At 54.9% G+C, this 14,920-nt stretch overlaps 1 protein-coding gene across 1 annotated transcript in view; it reads right to left on the reverse strand.

Moving 5' to 3' along the window:
• Positions 1–13,549, reverse strand: part of WNT7A (Wnt family member 7A) — a 61,172-nt gene extending 47,623 nt beyond the window's left edge. The window contains exons 1-2 of the mRNA XM_003926178.4: positions 13,211–13,549; positions 8,453–8,679 (exon numbers count right to left, since the gene is read on the reverse strand). Coding sequence (XP_003926227.1) covers positions 8,453–8,679; positions 13,211–13,281 — 298 coding nt within the window. The 5' untranslated portion in view covers positions 13,282–13,549. The remainder of the gene's footprint in view (positions 1–8,452; positions 8,680–13,210) is intronic.
• Positions 13,550–14,920: the final 1,371 nt, after the last annotated feature.

Genomic DNA, 14,920 nt, shown 5'->3' on the forward strand with positions numbered 1-14,920 from the left:
AGAGCAGCTCCACTGTACAGTCAGTGAGTCCATGGATGGAAATAAGTAGACCCTGCAGATTGAGTCGGCTCAAGCTGCTATCTTATCTGCAGGACTTTTCAGAGCCTTTAATAGGCTGGCAGGCATCCTGACTCTCCAGGAGCAGGGAGCACAATATGCTGAGTCCTCCCATTTTATCGTCCATGGAAATATCCTTTTCTCCCCAGGGCAGCTGGCAGTAGCGGGGGTGTGGAGCCCGGGACTTGGTGATTTGCTGAGAAGATCCTGGGCACAGCTCCTCTTGAATCATGCCGTAGGGGGTCTTTCCTAGGCACTGACTTAGTCAACATTTTTATCCCGTTTTAAGCCAATGCAGAGATGGACAGGAGAGCTAACAGAATGGTTGGTCAAACTGACATTCAAAAAATCCTGATGAATGTGACTGCCTGGCTAGAATGGATCTAAATGAAGATGTGCAGACATGAACGTGCAGTTTTGTATTTGGGGTCAGAAATGAACAGTGGTCACTCACACAACAGAGAAAACGGAGCACTTACTGTGCATGAGTCACTCCCCAGACCCAGCATGCAGAAGGTACACAAGGCCAGGCCTGTCCTCAAGGGCTCAGAGCAACTGGGGCCATACGAGGTAGAAAGGAGCTGACCTGCCTGGGGGCCATGTACCTCTCCACGTGTTCCATGAGGACCTATTGTGTGCTAGGCCCCAGGAAAGACGCAGGGGGTATGGGGAGAAGATCAGCAGATCTGGGCCCCATGGAGCCTCATGATGGCAGGGAAAACAAATGTCAGACAGGTTCTCACAAAAGTAAACAGAGTCACTTCCCAAAGTGGTAAGTGCTATAAAGGCAACAGGGCAGGGTGCCCTGCGCAGGAAGGGTGGAGGGTGCCGTCTCAGGCAGAACGGTCCAGGAAGACCTCCCGGAGGATGCGGCCTTTGAGTGGAGACCCGCATATGCAGGCGAGGACAGGTTGTCCCCCATCACTCAGCTGCTTCTCCCAAGTGCCCTCTGCATCATCTCCTGCTGCAGAGAGGAGTTGGGGCAGGGGGCTGCTCTGGTACTTGTGGTGTCCCTACATCCACTGAGCACCTCCACAGGGACTGCGCCCTCCATGTGCCAAGCACTGGGTCAGAGGCCCCTGCTCCCTCATAGAGCTGCCTTCTGGCCAGAGAGACAGACAATAGTAACAACAAAGCTACAACGCACGCGGCACTCCCTGTGTGCCAAGCACAGTTCTGAGGGCAGTACGTAACCTCACCATCCCACCTGTAAGAACGGTGCCATCATCACTCCCGTTTGGTCAAGGCTCACTGTTGGTCAGTGACCAAGCAGGAAGCTTCAGGGCTGCACTGCTACTCAGTGCTGCACAGATGAGCAAGTCAGAGAGAATACATCCTGGAGTGACAAAGTGACAAGGACAGGCAGTGTACACTAGAGAGGGGTAACGACGGCTTCTCCGAGGGGCTGATAGGTGAGCAGAGGATAGAAAGACAGAGGGAGCGAGCCAAGCTGGCAAAGAGCATCCAGGCAGCGGGAACAGCGAGGGAAAGGCCCTGAGGCAGGAGGGACTTTGGCAGAGGTCCATAAAGGAGCAGGGGATGGTGTGCATTTTATTCTCAGAACAACGGGAAACCGCGGGAGGGTTTTACATAGCAGGATGCCACGCTCCGAGCAACACGGGAAGATGTCATGCTGGATGGCTGCACGGGTTGCAGGAGGAAAGGGAGGAGGTGGGGTGCAGCTGGAGGCTGATGTCATTGTCCTGGCAACAAGTCCCTGAAGATGGCAGTTTGAATCAGGAGGTGGTGGTGAAGGTGGTGAAAACTGGACACATTGGGGATATGTTTTGGAGATAGAGTCAAAATGGTCAGCTTAGGTTCATAATCACCAATAAAATCTTGAGCATTTTATTCGTCCCGGGTTCCTTGAGCTTGTGTTCATGTGACATGGGCACACAGGCCTCCTGGAAGCAGGAAGGGGACAGCATCCAATTGATAACGGTGTGCCAGGCTCTTACATCCCGTATCATGTAATGCCACTGCCACCTAGCATGGTGGGTGTGTGACTCCCCCATTCTGTAGACTATCGGAAAGGCGAAGTACTCACTTAAAGTCATCTGCAAGGAAGGGATGGGGCTAGGATGCAAACCTGGCCATGTGACTCTGATTTCAGTGCTCACTTGGCAGCCCCACACCTGCAACAAGACAGGGGGTTCTCAGATACATGGCCGACTTGACAATCTCAACTCTGGCAGGATCACGCAAACAGAAGAATCCCTCGAGCAAGCGGGAGCTCACGACGGATTCCGGCTCTGCCACAAAACCCAGCCACAGGATCTTGGTCAGCCTCTGCCTGATTCTAAGCCTGCCTCCCAGGAATGAGACGGAGGTGGACACACTTTCTTTCAGGGGTGCCAAGGACCCAATGAGGTGATGGATGAGAAAGGGCTGTCTTGGCTCCTGGTCCACACCGATCCTCAGTGAAAAGATACAAGATAGAGGGAAGCCCCCCACAGCCCACTCATCCCAAGGAACCCACTCATCCCGAGGCATTGCCTGGTTTCCCTGCACTGTGACTACAACCGCATTGGCCAAACCCAATGGGAGAACCCACAACCCAACAGAAAAATGGGCAAAAAGCACCAAGAGATAACTCATGGAAGAGCGAACACGCACACCCAGGAAGAGATTTCAAGCTCATCACTTCTCAGGGAAGTGAAAATCAGGATGCTGGTGAGATTGCCTTTCTTACCCACTCACTGGGCAGACGTGCAGCCGGCCAGTCCCGGTGTTGGAGATGTGCTGCTGGCCAGCGGAGGAGGAACTTGGCACAACAGCAACTCAATCCAACCAAAATGAAGTCATTAACTTTTGGGGAAGATCTCCATGTGAAATATTAACATAAATAAGCAAGGGAATGGGAAACTCAAGATTCCAGATAGGGAAAGCGTAGCCAGGAAGGGAGAGACAGGAGGGAGGCTCACAGAGGTGGATGACAAGTTGTGTTGGGGGTGAATGCAAGGAAGGTCACTGTATTATTTAAGAAAATAAATGGCCAGGTGCAGTGGCTCATGCCTGTAATCCTATTGCTTTGGGAGGCCAAGGCAGAACTGCTTGAAGTTGGGAATTTGAGACCAGCCTGGGCAACACAGTAAGACCCCCATCTCTACAAAACAATACAATAAGACCCCCATCTCTACAAAACCACAGAAAAAGAATTTACCAGGTGAGGTCGCTTGTGCCCGTAATCCCAGTGGAAGGATTCCTGGAGCCCAGGAGGTTGAGACTGCAGTGAGCTATGATTGCACCACTGCACTATAGCCTGGGTGACAGAGCAAGACCCTGCCAGGAAGGAAGGAGGGAAGGAAGGAAGGAAGGAGGGAAGGAAGGAAGGAAGGAGGGAGGGAGGCAGGGAGAGTGAAAGGAAGGAAAGAAAGGGAGAAAGAGAGCGAGGGAGGGAGGAAGGAAAGAAGGGAACGAAAGAAGAAAGTCTGCAGGGAAGCGAAGGCCCTTCTTAGACCCCTCAAAGGTCACACTGTACCTCGGTAGCAGTTGGTCAAACTGATGTGGGGCCACACTCCACTCAAATAATCCCTGGCATTCAAGGGTCTTCACAGCTAGCCTGCCGTCTCACAGAGGGCTCCCTGAGCATCGCCTCTTGCATCCGCAGGCCCCTGCTCGCTCCCTCCTTAGCTCTCACATGACCATGTCTTTGCCTTGTGGTTTCCTCTGCCTGGGAGCCCATTCACTGACTGGTAAATTTCTCCCCACCTTCTAAGTCCCAGCTCAAGAGCCATCTCTACGGTTCAGACCCCTCCTCCATCCTGAGCTCTCACTTCTGAGAGTCCACCACAGCCCCTATGCCTCTCCCTAAAGCCTGGTCCATGCTGCACTCTGGTTATTCATTGCTATGGACTGAGTCAATACCTCAGAGTGTGGCTGCATCTGGAGATAGGAACTTTAGTCTTATAATTAGGTTAAAATGAGACTGTTAGTATGGGCCCTAATCCTATATGACTCGTGTCCTTATAAAAAAGGAGACCAGGACACGAGATGCCTGGGGCACACGTACAAGGGGAAAGGCCATGTGAGAACCCACGGAGAAGGTGGCGAGCACAAGAGAGGCTCCTGAGACACCTGGATCTCAGACGTCCAGCCTCTCACACTGGGCAGTACATTTCTGCTCTTTAAGCTACCTGGTCTGCAGGGCTTTGTTCTGGCAGCCCTAGCAGACTAGTACACTCGTGAGCAGTTCCTCTCCCCTGAGAGATGGTCTGGGTGGGGCTCCCACGCTGGGCCAGAAATAGCACTGTTGCCCTTGGCTACTGTGATTAGTTTGGGATGGGTACACAACCGCAAGTCAAGCCCCATTAGCTGGTCCAATCCGAATGAATCTTAGAACTTCTGCAGGTGCTCCCAGAGAAAGGCCAAGGCCTGAGGGTACTTAAACCTGGAAGTTGTGGCACTGGAGGTGCAAAGGCCATCCTGCTGCCCCAAGAGGTGGCCCTGGGGTTGCTGGATGCCAACACTACCTCTGATCCAGCCCATTCCAAAAGTGAGCACCTTCCCCTGGCACTCCACTTCCTTAGGTGTACACGAGTCCCCCTTTCACCAGAGGTGGCTTGAATTGGCATTCAGTTTCTAGCAGGCAAGGGGGCCTTGCCTGGTACATGCCCATTGCTGCCCCTCAGCTCTGTGCAGGAAACCAGAGCACTCAGAAGGGAACCAAGCATGGGATGAAGAACTTTTCCTCTTCAGTCACAGAGCTCCAGTTGGTATCATGTCCACTCTGAATACAAGACTATGCTTCCCAGCTTCCCTTGCAGCTAGGTGTGGCCATGTGACTAAGTAAGCAGAAGTATGGGGTGGAGCTTTGGGAAGTTTCTCTTTAAAGGCAGGCAATGGGTCCTGTTGTTCAAAGTCAAGACTTGATGGCCACAGCTCCAAATGCAGAAGAGCACAGCCCTGATCCTCACCCCTGCAAGACAGCCCTTGTTAGTTGGTCATCCCCAGAAAGTTGCAACCCGACGGGGTTGAGAGCACTGGGGAGGAGCCCAGAGACCCTAAATGTGATGCTTGCTTCTCGATGTTCTGGAGCAGGACACCTGTCTACATATGAGGAAACCTAAGCTCAGGGGGGTTTCAAACTGTTAGGGCTCTTGTCTTGATTCATATTCCTCTTCCCACTGCCCAGGCCAGGGTGACTCCCTCCTTCCTAGCAAGTCTTTAGGTTGTCACTCTTGCTCCTTCCTAGCAGGCCTTTAGGTTATCACCCTCTCTCCTATCTGGCTCTTGGTTTGTCACCCTTCCTCCCTCCTAGCTGGCCTTTAATTTGTCACTCTCCCTCCCTACTGGCTGGTGGCTTTCAAAGCGGGTCTCCATGGCTATCACAGGCTGAGCCACCATCACCTCCCTCCTGGAAGAGTCAACCAGACTCCTGACTCCCACTGCTGCCCCACCCTGCAGTTCATGCTTTTTCTAGCAGCCAGAGTGATGCTGCAAAACCCAGAGTTGGATGCTGTCTCTCCCTTACTGTCGCCCCTTCAGGAGATCTCCATTCCCATGAAGGGAAATCCAGACCCCTGCCCTGGCCTGAGGGATGTTACACCATCCAGCTCCTGGCTCCCTAAGCCTTCCCCTTCAGCCTCCCTCACTCTACTTCAGCCACCCCAGCTCCCTTGCTGTTCCTCAAGCCACCCCCAAAGCATGTTCTACCTCAGAGCCTTTGCACCTACTGTTCCTTTTGCCTGACATGCTCTCCCCCCAGACATGCCCATACCTCACCTCTCTCACAAATCCAGAGCCCTTCCCTGGCCACACACACTGGAACAGCCGCCTCCAGCCACAATGGACAACCAATAACGTGGTGAATGCATGAATAAATCGACAAGTATAATGAATTGACCTTATACCCACTCTTTCATGAATCTTCTAAAATTCCTTTTGGGTTGAATCATATTATGTTGCCATTTTTGTGGGCCAAAAATCATTGCGTAGTGACAATTTCCTAAATTCAGCCTATCCTCTGGTAGTCACTCCCACACTCAAAATCCTCCAGCAGCTCCCACCCAGAAATTCAGACTTGTTACATTGGTATCTGTATCTGGCTACATACCTCCTGGCTCCAGCTCCTACTTCCTTCCAGGCTCCCCAGGCCAACTGTCCTAGCATCGCCGTTCCATGGATTTTCTTGGGCACCTCTCTTTGCTGGAATTTCCCCAGCCCCCTCTGCCTGCCAAGCCCACTAGAATGCCTCTTGTCAGTGGACTCTGCTCCTCGCTGGTGTGCACTGGCAGTGTTCCTCCCCAGCCTCACTTCTACAACCCTGGCCAGCTGGGGGCTGCTCAACAGGAGAGGATCCTTGTCCAGGCACTGCCCTGCACTGCAGCCCTCCTGCCAAGCCCCGGACCTCTGTGGGGACTATTCCAATACCAGCTGATGTACTGGCTGTTCTGAGACTGAAAGTTGTACTGGAATGAACCCAGTCCTGAGAGACCCTGCCACTCACTTTTTTTGACTTTGGGTGAGGCCCTTTTGAGCCTCAGTTTCCTCATCTGTAACATTTTATACATTGGAAGCCACAGGTTTAAAACAATGCTGGGTCCCAGGCCTGGGTCCCAGGAATGGTGTGTGTATGTGTGTGTGTGTGTGTGTGTGTGTGTGTGTGTGTGTGTCTGTGTGTGTCTGTGTGTGTGTGTGATGTCTGAGTAGAAGACAGCACAAAAACCACAGGTGACAAGCAAGGGAAGGCTCACAAGACAGATTCTGCAATCTAACTTGAGTCCTAGTGTTGATGCCACTCACTATGTGACCTGGGACAGTCCCATTCTCTCTCTGGGCCTCTGTTTCCACCTGATAACTGAGCCCTAGGGTTGGGAAGAGGGAGAAGCAGGGAAGATGGTGGAAGGCACAACAAAGACCCAGGAAAAGGCTTACCTGTGGAAAGGCCCTCTGCCAACTTCACCAGTGACCCAAATGACACCAGTGACCGTGGGTATCACTGGGTGACATTTGGGTCACTGCTTGCTGGTTTGCACCTCTGTCCATAAACTATCAGGTGGTATGGATTTGACCAGAGACCTGGCCCTCACTAGGAGTCTGGAATGCAAGTCAATGCCCCTGTAGGATACTGAGATCCTGCCTGCAGTTCCATATGGTGTGAGTAAGAAGGCACTCACAGAATATGGGGACAAAACCAGGCCTGCTGCAGGCTGGGTGAGGCTGTGCTTCCTTCCAAAAGGCAAGGGGAAGCAAGTGTTCATGGTAAGCATGGGCGTGGAGCCCTGCCCTCATGAGGCTGATATTGCCAACCAGCTGGGAATGGATTCAGACAGTGTGGAGTGCTTGGCTGAGGGGGTGGAGCTCTGAGGTAAGAGGGGACTTTTGATAGGTGATCAACAGCGCTCTGAATGGGTGGTGTCCAGTGCAATGTGTTTGGGAAAAAGGACAAGGCTGAGTGAGCAAGGCGAAGGGGGAAGATGGAAGCAGAGGCAGGCGGAGGTCAGCAGCAGCCAGATGAGCAGGGGGATTTCATTCTGATGCAAGAAAGCCTCCAGAGGGGTCTAAGCAGCGCAGTGACATGATCTGATTTCCATTTTAAAAGGATGATCCTGCCTGCTGAGGGGGAGGCAGTGGGGGATACCCAAAGATATCCGAGGCCGACCTTGCTTTCAGGAAGTTCACGGTGCAGAAGCGAGCCTGCGGCAGTTTCTGGTCCCCTAATGCGCATGCACGCAGGCCAGAAGACACACAATGTGGCCTCCCCACACTGACCAGGGCCTCCTGGAGACCAGTATTGCTCTCTCTGACCCTTTTCTATGGACTTGTGTTATAATTGCCTCCGATGTCAAATGAGTGTCTCAAAACTCTGTGTATATGTGTGTGTCTGCAGGCACCATTCCCATAAGACAGTTGCAGAGTAAAAGTCCATAGGAGTCCAGCGGATCATGTCACAGGACTGTGCAGGCTGGGTAGCAGTAGGGAGTGGTGGGGACTGCAGCGGTGAATGGGTTGCCTATTCACTGCTACAACTAAAGGGTTCTCAGTTTCAGTACTTTGCAACCACGCGGGTACACATGTAAATTTTGAGTAGATCTGTTCACTTTTCAAAAGAAGCCAGAAATTTCTATTTTTTAGGTGTAACAACAAGTTTTAAAGTTTGGGCTTCGATTCAAAACACAACATCAGCACTGTGTGTATCAGAGGTTAGCATTCGGGTCACTGGTTTCTGGTTTGCACCTCTTTCAATAAACAGTCGGGGGGTGGGGGGGCATGGATTCAACCAGAGACCTGACCCTCATTGCAAGTCCTAAATGCAAGTGAATGCACCTGCAGGACCCCATACTGAAGGGCATTCTAGCAGGGGTAGGCAAGGGAGTTCCAGAGGATACCCGAGGGTATTCTGGTCTCCCTATAGTCTGTAAGACCCTGCTGGGGTGTTTGGGTGAGCACATACCCACTTTGAGCTCCTTCCCGAAGACGGTGCGCTCCCCCAGTGCAGAGCAGTTCCAGCGGCCATTGCGGAACTGAAACTGACACTCGTCCAGGCCCATTTGTGAGCCTTCTCCAATGACGATGATGGCGTCGGGCCGGCTCTGGCAGATCGCCCGCTGTCTGGGAGCCAGGCCTGGGATCTTGTTACAGATGATGCTTGCGCCCAGAGCTACCACTGAGGAGAAGCCACTGGAGGGAGAGACACAGAGAGATGGAGCGTTAGGCCAGCAAAAGGGCATGGCCTAGGGACCCTTCCTAGGTGTCCAGCCCTGGCCACTCCACCCCCCAGCAGTGGTCTCCCAACTTTTTTATCCTGTACCCCTAACTCATGTCCATTCGCCTAGAAACCCTACAATTTCTACATAGGCTCTTGTATCAGTGTGTACACTCAGTATCAGTGAAACTTGATTTCCTTTTTGGAAACAAAAAAAGATGATGTATGTCACAAACATTATGTTGAGTGAGAAAGGCAAGTTGCCTTTGAGTTTATGGTAGGATGTAATCGAGATGAAGTTCAGAAACATGCAAAAGAAACCCTGTATTGCTAAGGAATTATCTCTTTGGCAAAATTGTAAAGGCAAGCAAGGAAATGATGACTTCAAAGTTTCATGCAGCAGGTGCCTCTGAAGGAGGGATGGGTGCACTAATGTTCATTTAAAAAATCTGTTTTTTAAATGTATATGTAACATATACTCTCATGTATACATACACTTTATTATTGAAAATACCTTAAAAAGTAATTGTAAGTAGAAGTCCTGGCATTTTCTTCCTGCTGCCAATGGAGTATATGCATCCCACTCTGGGCATGACTGGCTTAAAGGATGTGTGTGACTATTACAAGGGGAATTCTTATCTTCCTCAGCTCACTCACTGATATATATGGGATATCCATCATATGGCAGGTACCATGCTGGCAGACAGCTATGCACCTGACCGGCAAGACCCTGCCCTCAAGGAACTAGGGAGGGTGGCAACACAGGTGTCAAAAATGAATAAAACAGTCCATCTCTGACAATTATATGCACTAGGAAGAAAGTAAAGGAAGATGGTGGGATGGCAACTAGAGTGTGGGGGTGGTGAGGGAAGTGGGAGCCACTTTAGCTGAGGTGATCAAGGAGGATTTCCTTGAGAAGGTGACACTGGAACACAGATCTGAATGGCCAGGAGGCAGCTGTGGGAAGATCTGGAGAAGTGTGTTCTGTGCAGAGGGAACAGAAAATGCAAAGTTTTAGGAGGGAGACAAGCTTCGGATCTTCAAGGAATAGAAGCTGATGCAAAACTGGGCCTTGAGAAACAGGGAGATCCTGGGGAGGGGAGACAGCTGAGGGCATCAGGCAGCATCAGGAAGCAGTGAAGGGCATAAGCAGGACATTAACATGATCTGGTGGTCCCCGCTCCATGCAGGAAAGGCCTGTGCAGTGCTAGAGCAGGAGCCGTGGGACCAGGCAGGCTAAGGGTGGTGGTGGCTTGGCCTGGTGGCAGTGTTACAGCTACAGGTAGAGCCATTGGGCAAGTGCCTTGTCCTGGGGCTCAGCTGCGGGCAGTTGTTCTGGAATTGTAATTTGTTACAGTGAGGTTCTCCTGTATCAATAACTTCCCGAGGTGAAGTAGGCCCACACCCTCCCTCCAAGTGCACAGCTGAGCAGTCCTGCCGTTTCCCTAGGTTCCGCCAACGTGCCAGCCTTCTTGCAGTAGGCACTCCGTCCTTGCTGGCTCCTCTCCCTGGAAGTGCTGTCACCCCTGATCTTCACAAGCTTGGCTTCTTGCCATTATTCACATGACCTCAAGGGTCACCTCCCTGCCCAGCCCAGCTAAGGGAGCCTCCCTCCCCTCCCTACCCCTAATAACTTTCCATCACAATCTCTGTTTTGTTTACTGGGTATTCTTGATTACTCATGGTCTACTGAAATGTTTTCATGTATGTGTTTGCTTTTAATTTTCGTGCTCACTTGATCACTTGTCTTCCTCCTGAGAGGATGAGCTGCTTGAGGGCAGGGAGGCTGTCTGTTGGTTCACTAAATGACGACTGAAAAAATGGATTGTGGCACTTCAAAGATGTGGCTCTGGATGAGTACCTACTACATGGCAGGTGCCCCCAGATATGCATGAAATGCGTCAGTAAACTTGGGCCGTGTCCCTACTATGTGCCAAGGCAGTATGCTGGATGCTGCCACAAGCAGCAGCTCATGTAACCTTTCCACACAGCTCGGTGGGGCAGCAATCATCACACCCATTTCACATATCCAAAAATTGAGGCTCACAGAGGTTGGGACCTGGAGGAAGGTCCTCAGCTAGCAGGTGTTGGAGGCGGGAGAGCCTGGCTTTGCATCTGCGTCTCAGCCCTAAACCAGAGTCTAACACACACTAGAATGCTGGGAATGTCTGGGGAAGAAGCAGCATGAGAAAATTAAGTGGAGATGTTTTGGCATCATTTGTCAGGAGGACCCTCTGAGCACCTAGCTGGTCACCAGGGCATTTCTACACCAGCAGAGAGTGGATGCGTTGGCACACTGGGGCCAAAAATTCACAGGTGTAATAGACTAGCCCCTAAGGCTCTGGCCTAGGTTCCGATCTAAGCTTCCCTCACTTACTAGCTGTGCCATCTTATGCAAGCTTCCTTCCTTTTCTGCACTTCAGTTTCTCCATAGCTAAATTAGGGTATTGATAACTAGTTCCACCTCATTGGCTATTGTGAAAACCAAATGTGCTAGAACATGGAAAGTGCTTAGAAGGTGCCAGACACATAGTGAGTGCCCCATAAATGTGGTAGTGGTGTCGTAATTATCATTGTTCTTACTGAATCTGATTGTTGTAATAGGCTCGTGCTGGAGTCACCTGAACTATCCGAGTAAAGTAAGAATACCACGGATGCCCCACCATCAGCCAGAAGCAGGTAGAACCCAGTCACATCTGGGGAACCGGAAAAACCCTTTTAGGGACGTTAAGACGTCAACCATTACGCCCACTTCACAGATGAGTAACCCGAGGTGCAGGGAGCAGCAGTTCCTGACCCCAAGTCACCTGCAACTCCCACCTCCCCGACCTGGACCTGTCCCCACCCCAGAGGGCAGCTTGGGGCGGAAGGCCAGCGCCCTGCAGAACTCCCTCCCTTCCTCCCTCCCTCCCGGGCAGCTGGGTCCCCGAAGGGCCAATCCGGGGAGGCCGCGGCGCTGGCGGGAGGGCGGCCCGCGGGCGGGCGGGGCGGCCAGGGGAGGTTATTTTCTGCTGTTTTCCCTTTCTCTCTTCCCCACCACCCGGGTCCCTCCTCCCCGTTTCTAATTAAAAAGGAGATAAAGCCGCACGCGGCCCGAGCTAATCGGCCCGACAGGCTTCCTGGATGCTGGATGTGCGCGGGGCGGCGGGGCGCGGGCCAAGATGAAGATTAAAGCCGGGGAAAAAAGAAAAGCCACCCAGACGCGGGCGAATCAATAACACTTAAAACACTCCGGCAGGCTGGCAGTGCGCGAGCCCCGCAGCCGCCTCTCCGCCGCTCGTCTGGCTGGCGTACCCTGGTCCGCTCCGCACGCACCTGCTAGCCGCCGCGGCCCGACAGCTTGCGAAATCCCCGCTCCAGAGACGCGGGCTGGGAAACGACAGGGAGATGGTGGGGGTAGTAGTGACAAAACACAAAGGATCTGCCACACACACCCCCTCGCCGCAGCCTCGCGGTCTACCCCTCCCGAAAAGGAGCGGTAGCGGGTTCACTGCTGGGGGCTGGAGGGGCAGGGTGCGTGAGACCTACCAAGCGGGCCCTTCAGCGCCAGCATCTCTATCCATGCCTAGACGCCCCCAACCCCCACCGCTCCGAGCCTCACACCCATTATGTCTTAAATACAAAGGGTGACTGGCTTTGCACAAGCAGCCCCAGGACGGGTCCCGAGCTGCCCCCTCCCACCTTCCAGCCAGAGCGCCCCTGTGCCCCACCTCCACAGAAATGCTGGGTGAAGCCGGGGGGCTGCTCGCGCGCCCGGCCGCCTAGGCTGCCCAGTTCCAGGAGGCGGGGTGTCCCGCCTCTCTCTAGCGCTTGTCTCCCTGGGTGTCTCGGGCCGCCTCTCGTCCCACCTTTGTGTGTGTTTGTTGCGGGGTGGGACGTGCTGTCCCCTTGGCCCTGGAAGGGGCTCTGGAAGTCTAAGGGTCCCTGGAAATTGGGTGGTGCCAAGGCTCCGGGTGGCGGTTTCTGTTTTTGTCAGCGAATGTCCTTTCCGAGGGTACCTGTTCCCTGTGTGCACGGACCGGCCCCGCCTGCCACCTGGGGACTGCCCAGTCTCTAGAGCGGCAGTGGCCGCGCCTCCGGAGAGAGTTCCTCTCGGGCTTCAGGGACTGAGCTCCCTGAGAGCGGCTGTGGTCCTGGCTTGGTGTTCCTGGGGGACCTGCTGCCCTGTGAGCGGGTCCGAAAGGTTGCCGGGATGGGCTGAACCTTTGTAGCAGCTAGCCCTCCCCAGAGTCCCTCAGGCTGGAGCGTCCCTACCGGCTGTCTCTGGTCCTGGGGGATTCCAGACTCAGACATCCTCAGGATGGCCATTCCCCCTGCCTATATCTCCTGGGGCGTCCGCCTGCTGGGGGCCTTTGTGCGCCCACCGCTCCCACACCGCGCCCACCCGGCCTCTAGGAGAAGCTGTGGAAGTTGTGGCCCGCAGAGGCTCGCAGGCGGCACACCTCCCTCCCTGGGCCGTGCCAACTTTGCCGAGACACGCGCGGAAAGGGCGCAGGCAGCCCTTACCCGATCCGGAGGTAGACCATGCCCAGGCTGAGAAAGAGGTGGCCCAGGCAGCGCCGCGCTTTCCGGTTCATAGTCCCTGCTGGCCGCCGGGGCCGCGGGCCGGGCTGTGCTGATCCCGCGGGCCGGCCCCGGCTGGGCAATCAACATAGCCCGCCCGGGAGGCGCGGGCCGAAGGGTCCTCGGGGCTGGCTGTCTGTGCGCCCGTCCGCGCGCTCGGCGCCTGAGCCTCGCCAGGAGCGCGGGAGCCACGGAGCGGGAGGAGGGAGGGAGGAGCGAGCGCGGCGTGGGGCGACGCCGGGCTGCGCGCTAGCGACCGGTGCAAGTGTGTGAGACGCGGGGAGTGCGGGGGCGCTGCTACCTCCCGCCCCCGCCCCACCCTCCTTTCCCCGTCCCTCCCCCGCCCCCTCCCCCGCCCGCCTCCCTGGAGCGCCCGCCCCGCACCCCTGCGCCCGCGGGACGGGACCGCCTGCACCAGGTGCGCGCTCACGCCTTTCCATGCGCGCTCCCGGGGGCCCCCTCCCTGATCCGGGGTGCATGTGGGAGGCCGGGGAGCACAGCCCAGTTGGAGGCGGCAGGAGCCCTCTCGCCTCCACCCGTCGCTAACTCACAGGTTGCGGGACGAGTGGGCGTCCAGAGGCTGCCCTCGGGTGGAGGGGACCAGACTCGGCAGAGAGCCCTAGTGCCTTGGTCTGCCGCCCCGCTCCCTGAAGCCCGGGGCAGGGAGTTGGGGCTGACAGGATACACCCCAGTTCCTCAACCCCAGCTTCAGGGGAGGGCGCCCCCTTTTGCGGAGCGACGGGCGGACCGTGATAACTGGCTCAGTGTACTTCTTCTTTACCCCCACCTATCGAGGGTGGCGGCAAGGGGGGTGCCCAGGTGAGGCAGCGTCCTCTGGGGTCCTGCTGTTAGCGGCAGACGGAGTCGGGCCGAGGCCCAGTGGCCTCGCGCTGAACGGCTGCGGGGCGCCTGAGCCGCGGGAGTGTGAGGGCCGCAGCCGGCCGCTCAGAGCGCGCTCGCGGCGACACCAGGCGGACGCGGCGGGTGGTACACCTCGGCCTCGCTCCCGGGGACAGAGTGCTGTGAGCTGCCAGCCGAGGGAGAGGGCTGACCCCCTTCTTTGGCGTACACCCCATTCAGTGAGCTAAGGAAGTCTAAATGTCCCTGGAAGTCGGGTGTTGCCAAGACCCCGAGCGGTGGTTTATGTTTTTGTCAGTGAATGTCCTTCCCCCTGGGTACCTGTCCCGCCTGCCACCTGGGGGACTGCCCGGTCTCTAGGAGCGGCTATGCCCGTGCCTCCTGAGAGCGTTCCTTTCGGGCTCCAGGGACTGAGCGCCCTGGGGGCGGCTGTGGTCCTGGTGTTCCGGCTGGAACTGCTGTCCTTGTGCCCGGATCCGGCAAACGTGGACTCAGGTTTTAGCTGAAGAAACTGAGGCTCAAGGAGTTGAAGGTGTTTGCCCAGAGTCACCAGCTGGCGAGTGGCACAGCTGGTGTGAAACAAAGTGTGCCCACCTGTAGTAACCTCCCACCCCCAGGCCTGCCTATCTTTCAAAATTGCCTTTCTAAATTACACACACACACACACACACACACACACACGCACACACCTGAAAGCCACCATTCATGCATTCATTCACATTCCATATTCTGTGCCAACCATGATATGATTGTGGGCACCATGGATACAAGGAAGAAGAAAGGCGAGAGTCTCTC

This window comes from Saimiri boliviensis, chromosome 8 (genome assembly GCF_048565385.1).
Source record: "Saimiri boliviensis isolate mSaiBol1 chromosome 8, mSaiBol1.pri, whole genome shotgun sequence".
NCBI classification, from domain to species: domain Eukaryota; kingdom Metazoa; phylum Chordata; class Mammalia; order Primates; family Cebidae; genus Saimiri; species Saimiri boliviensis.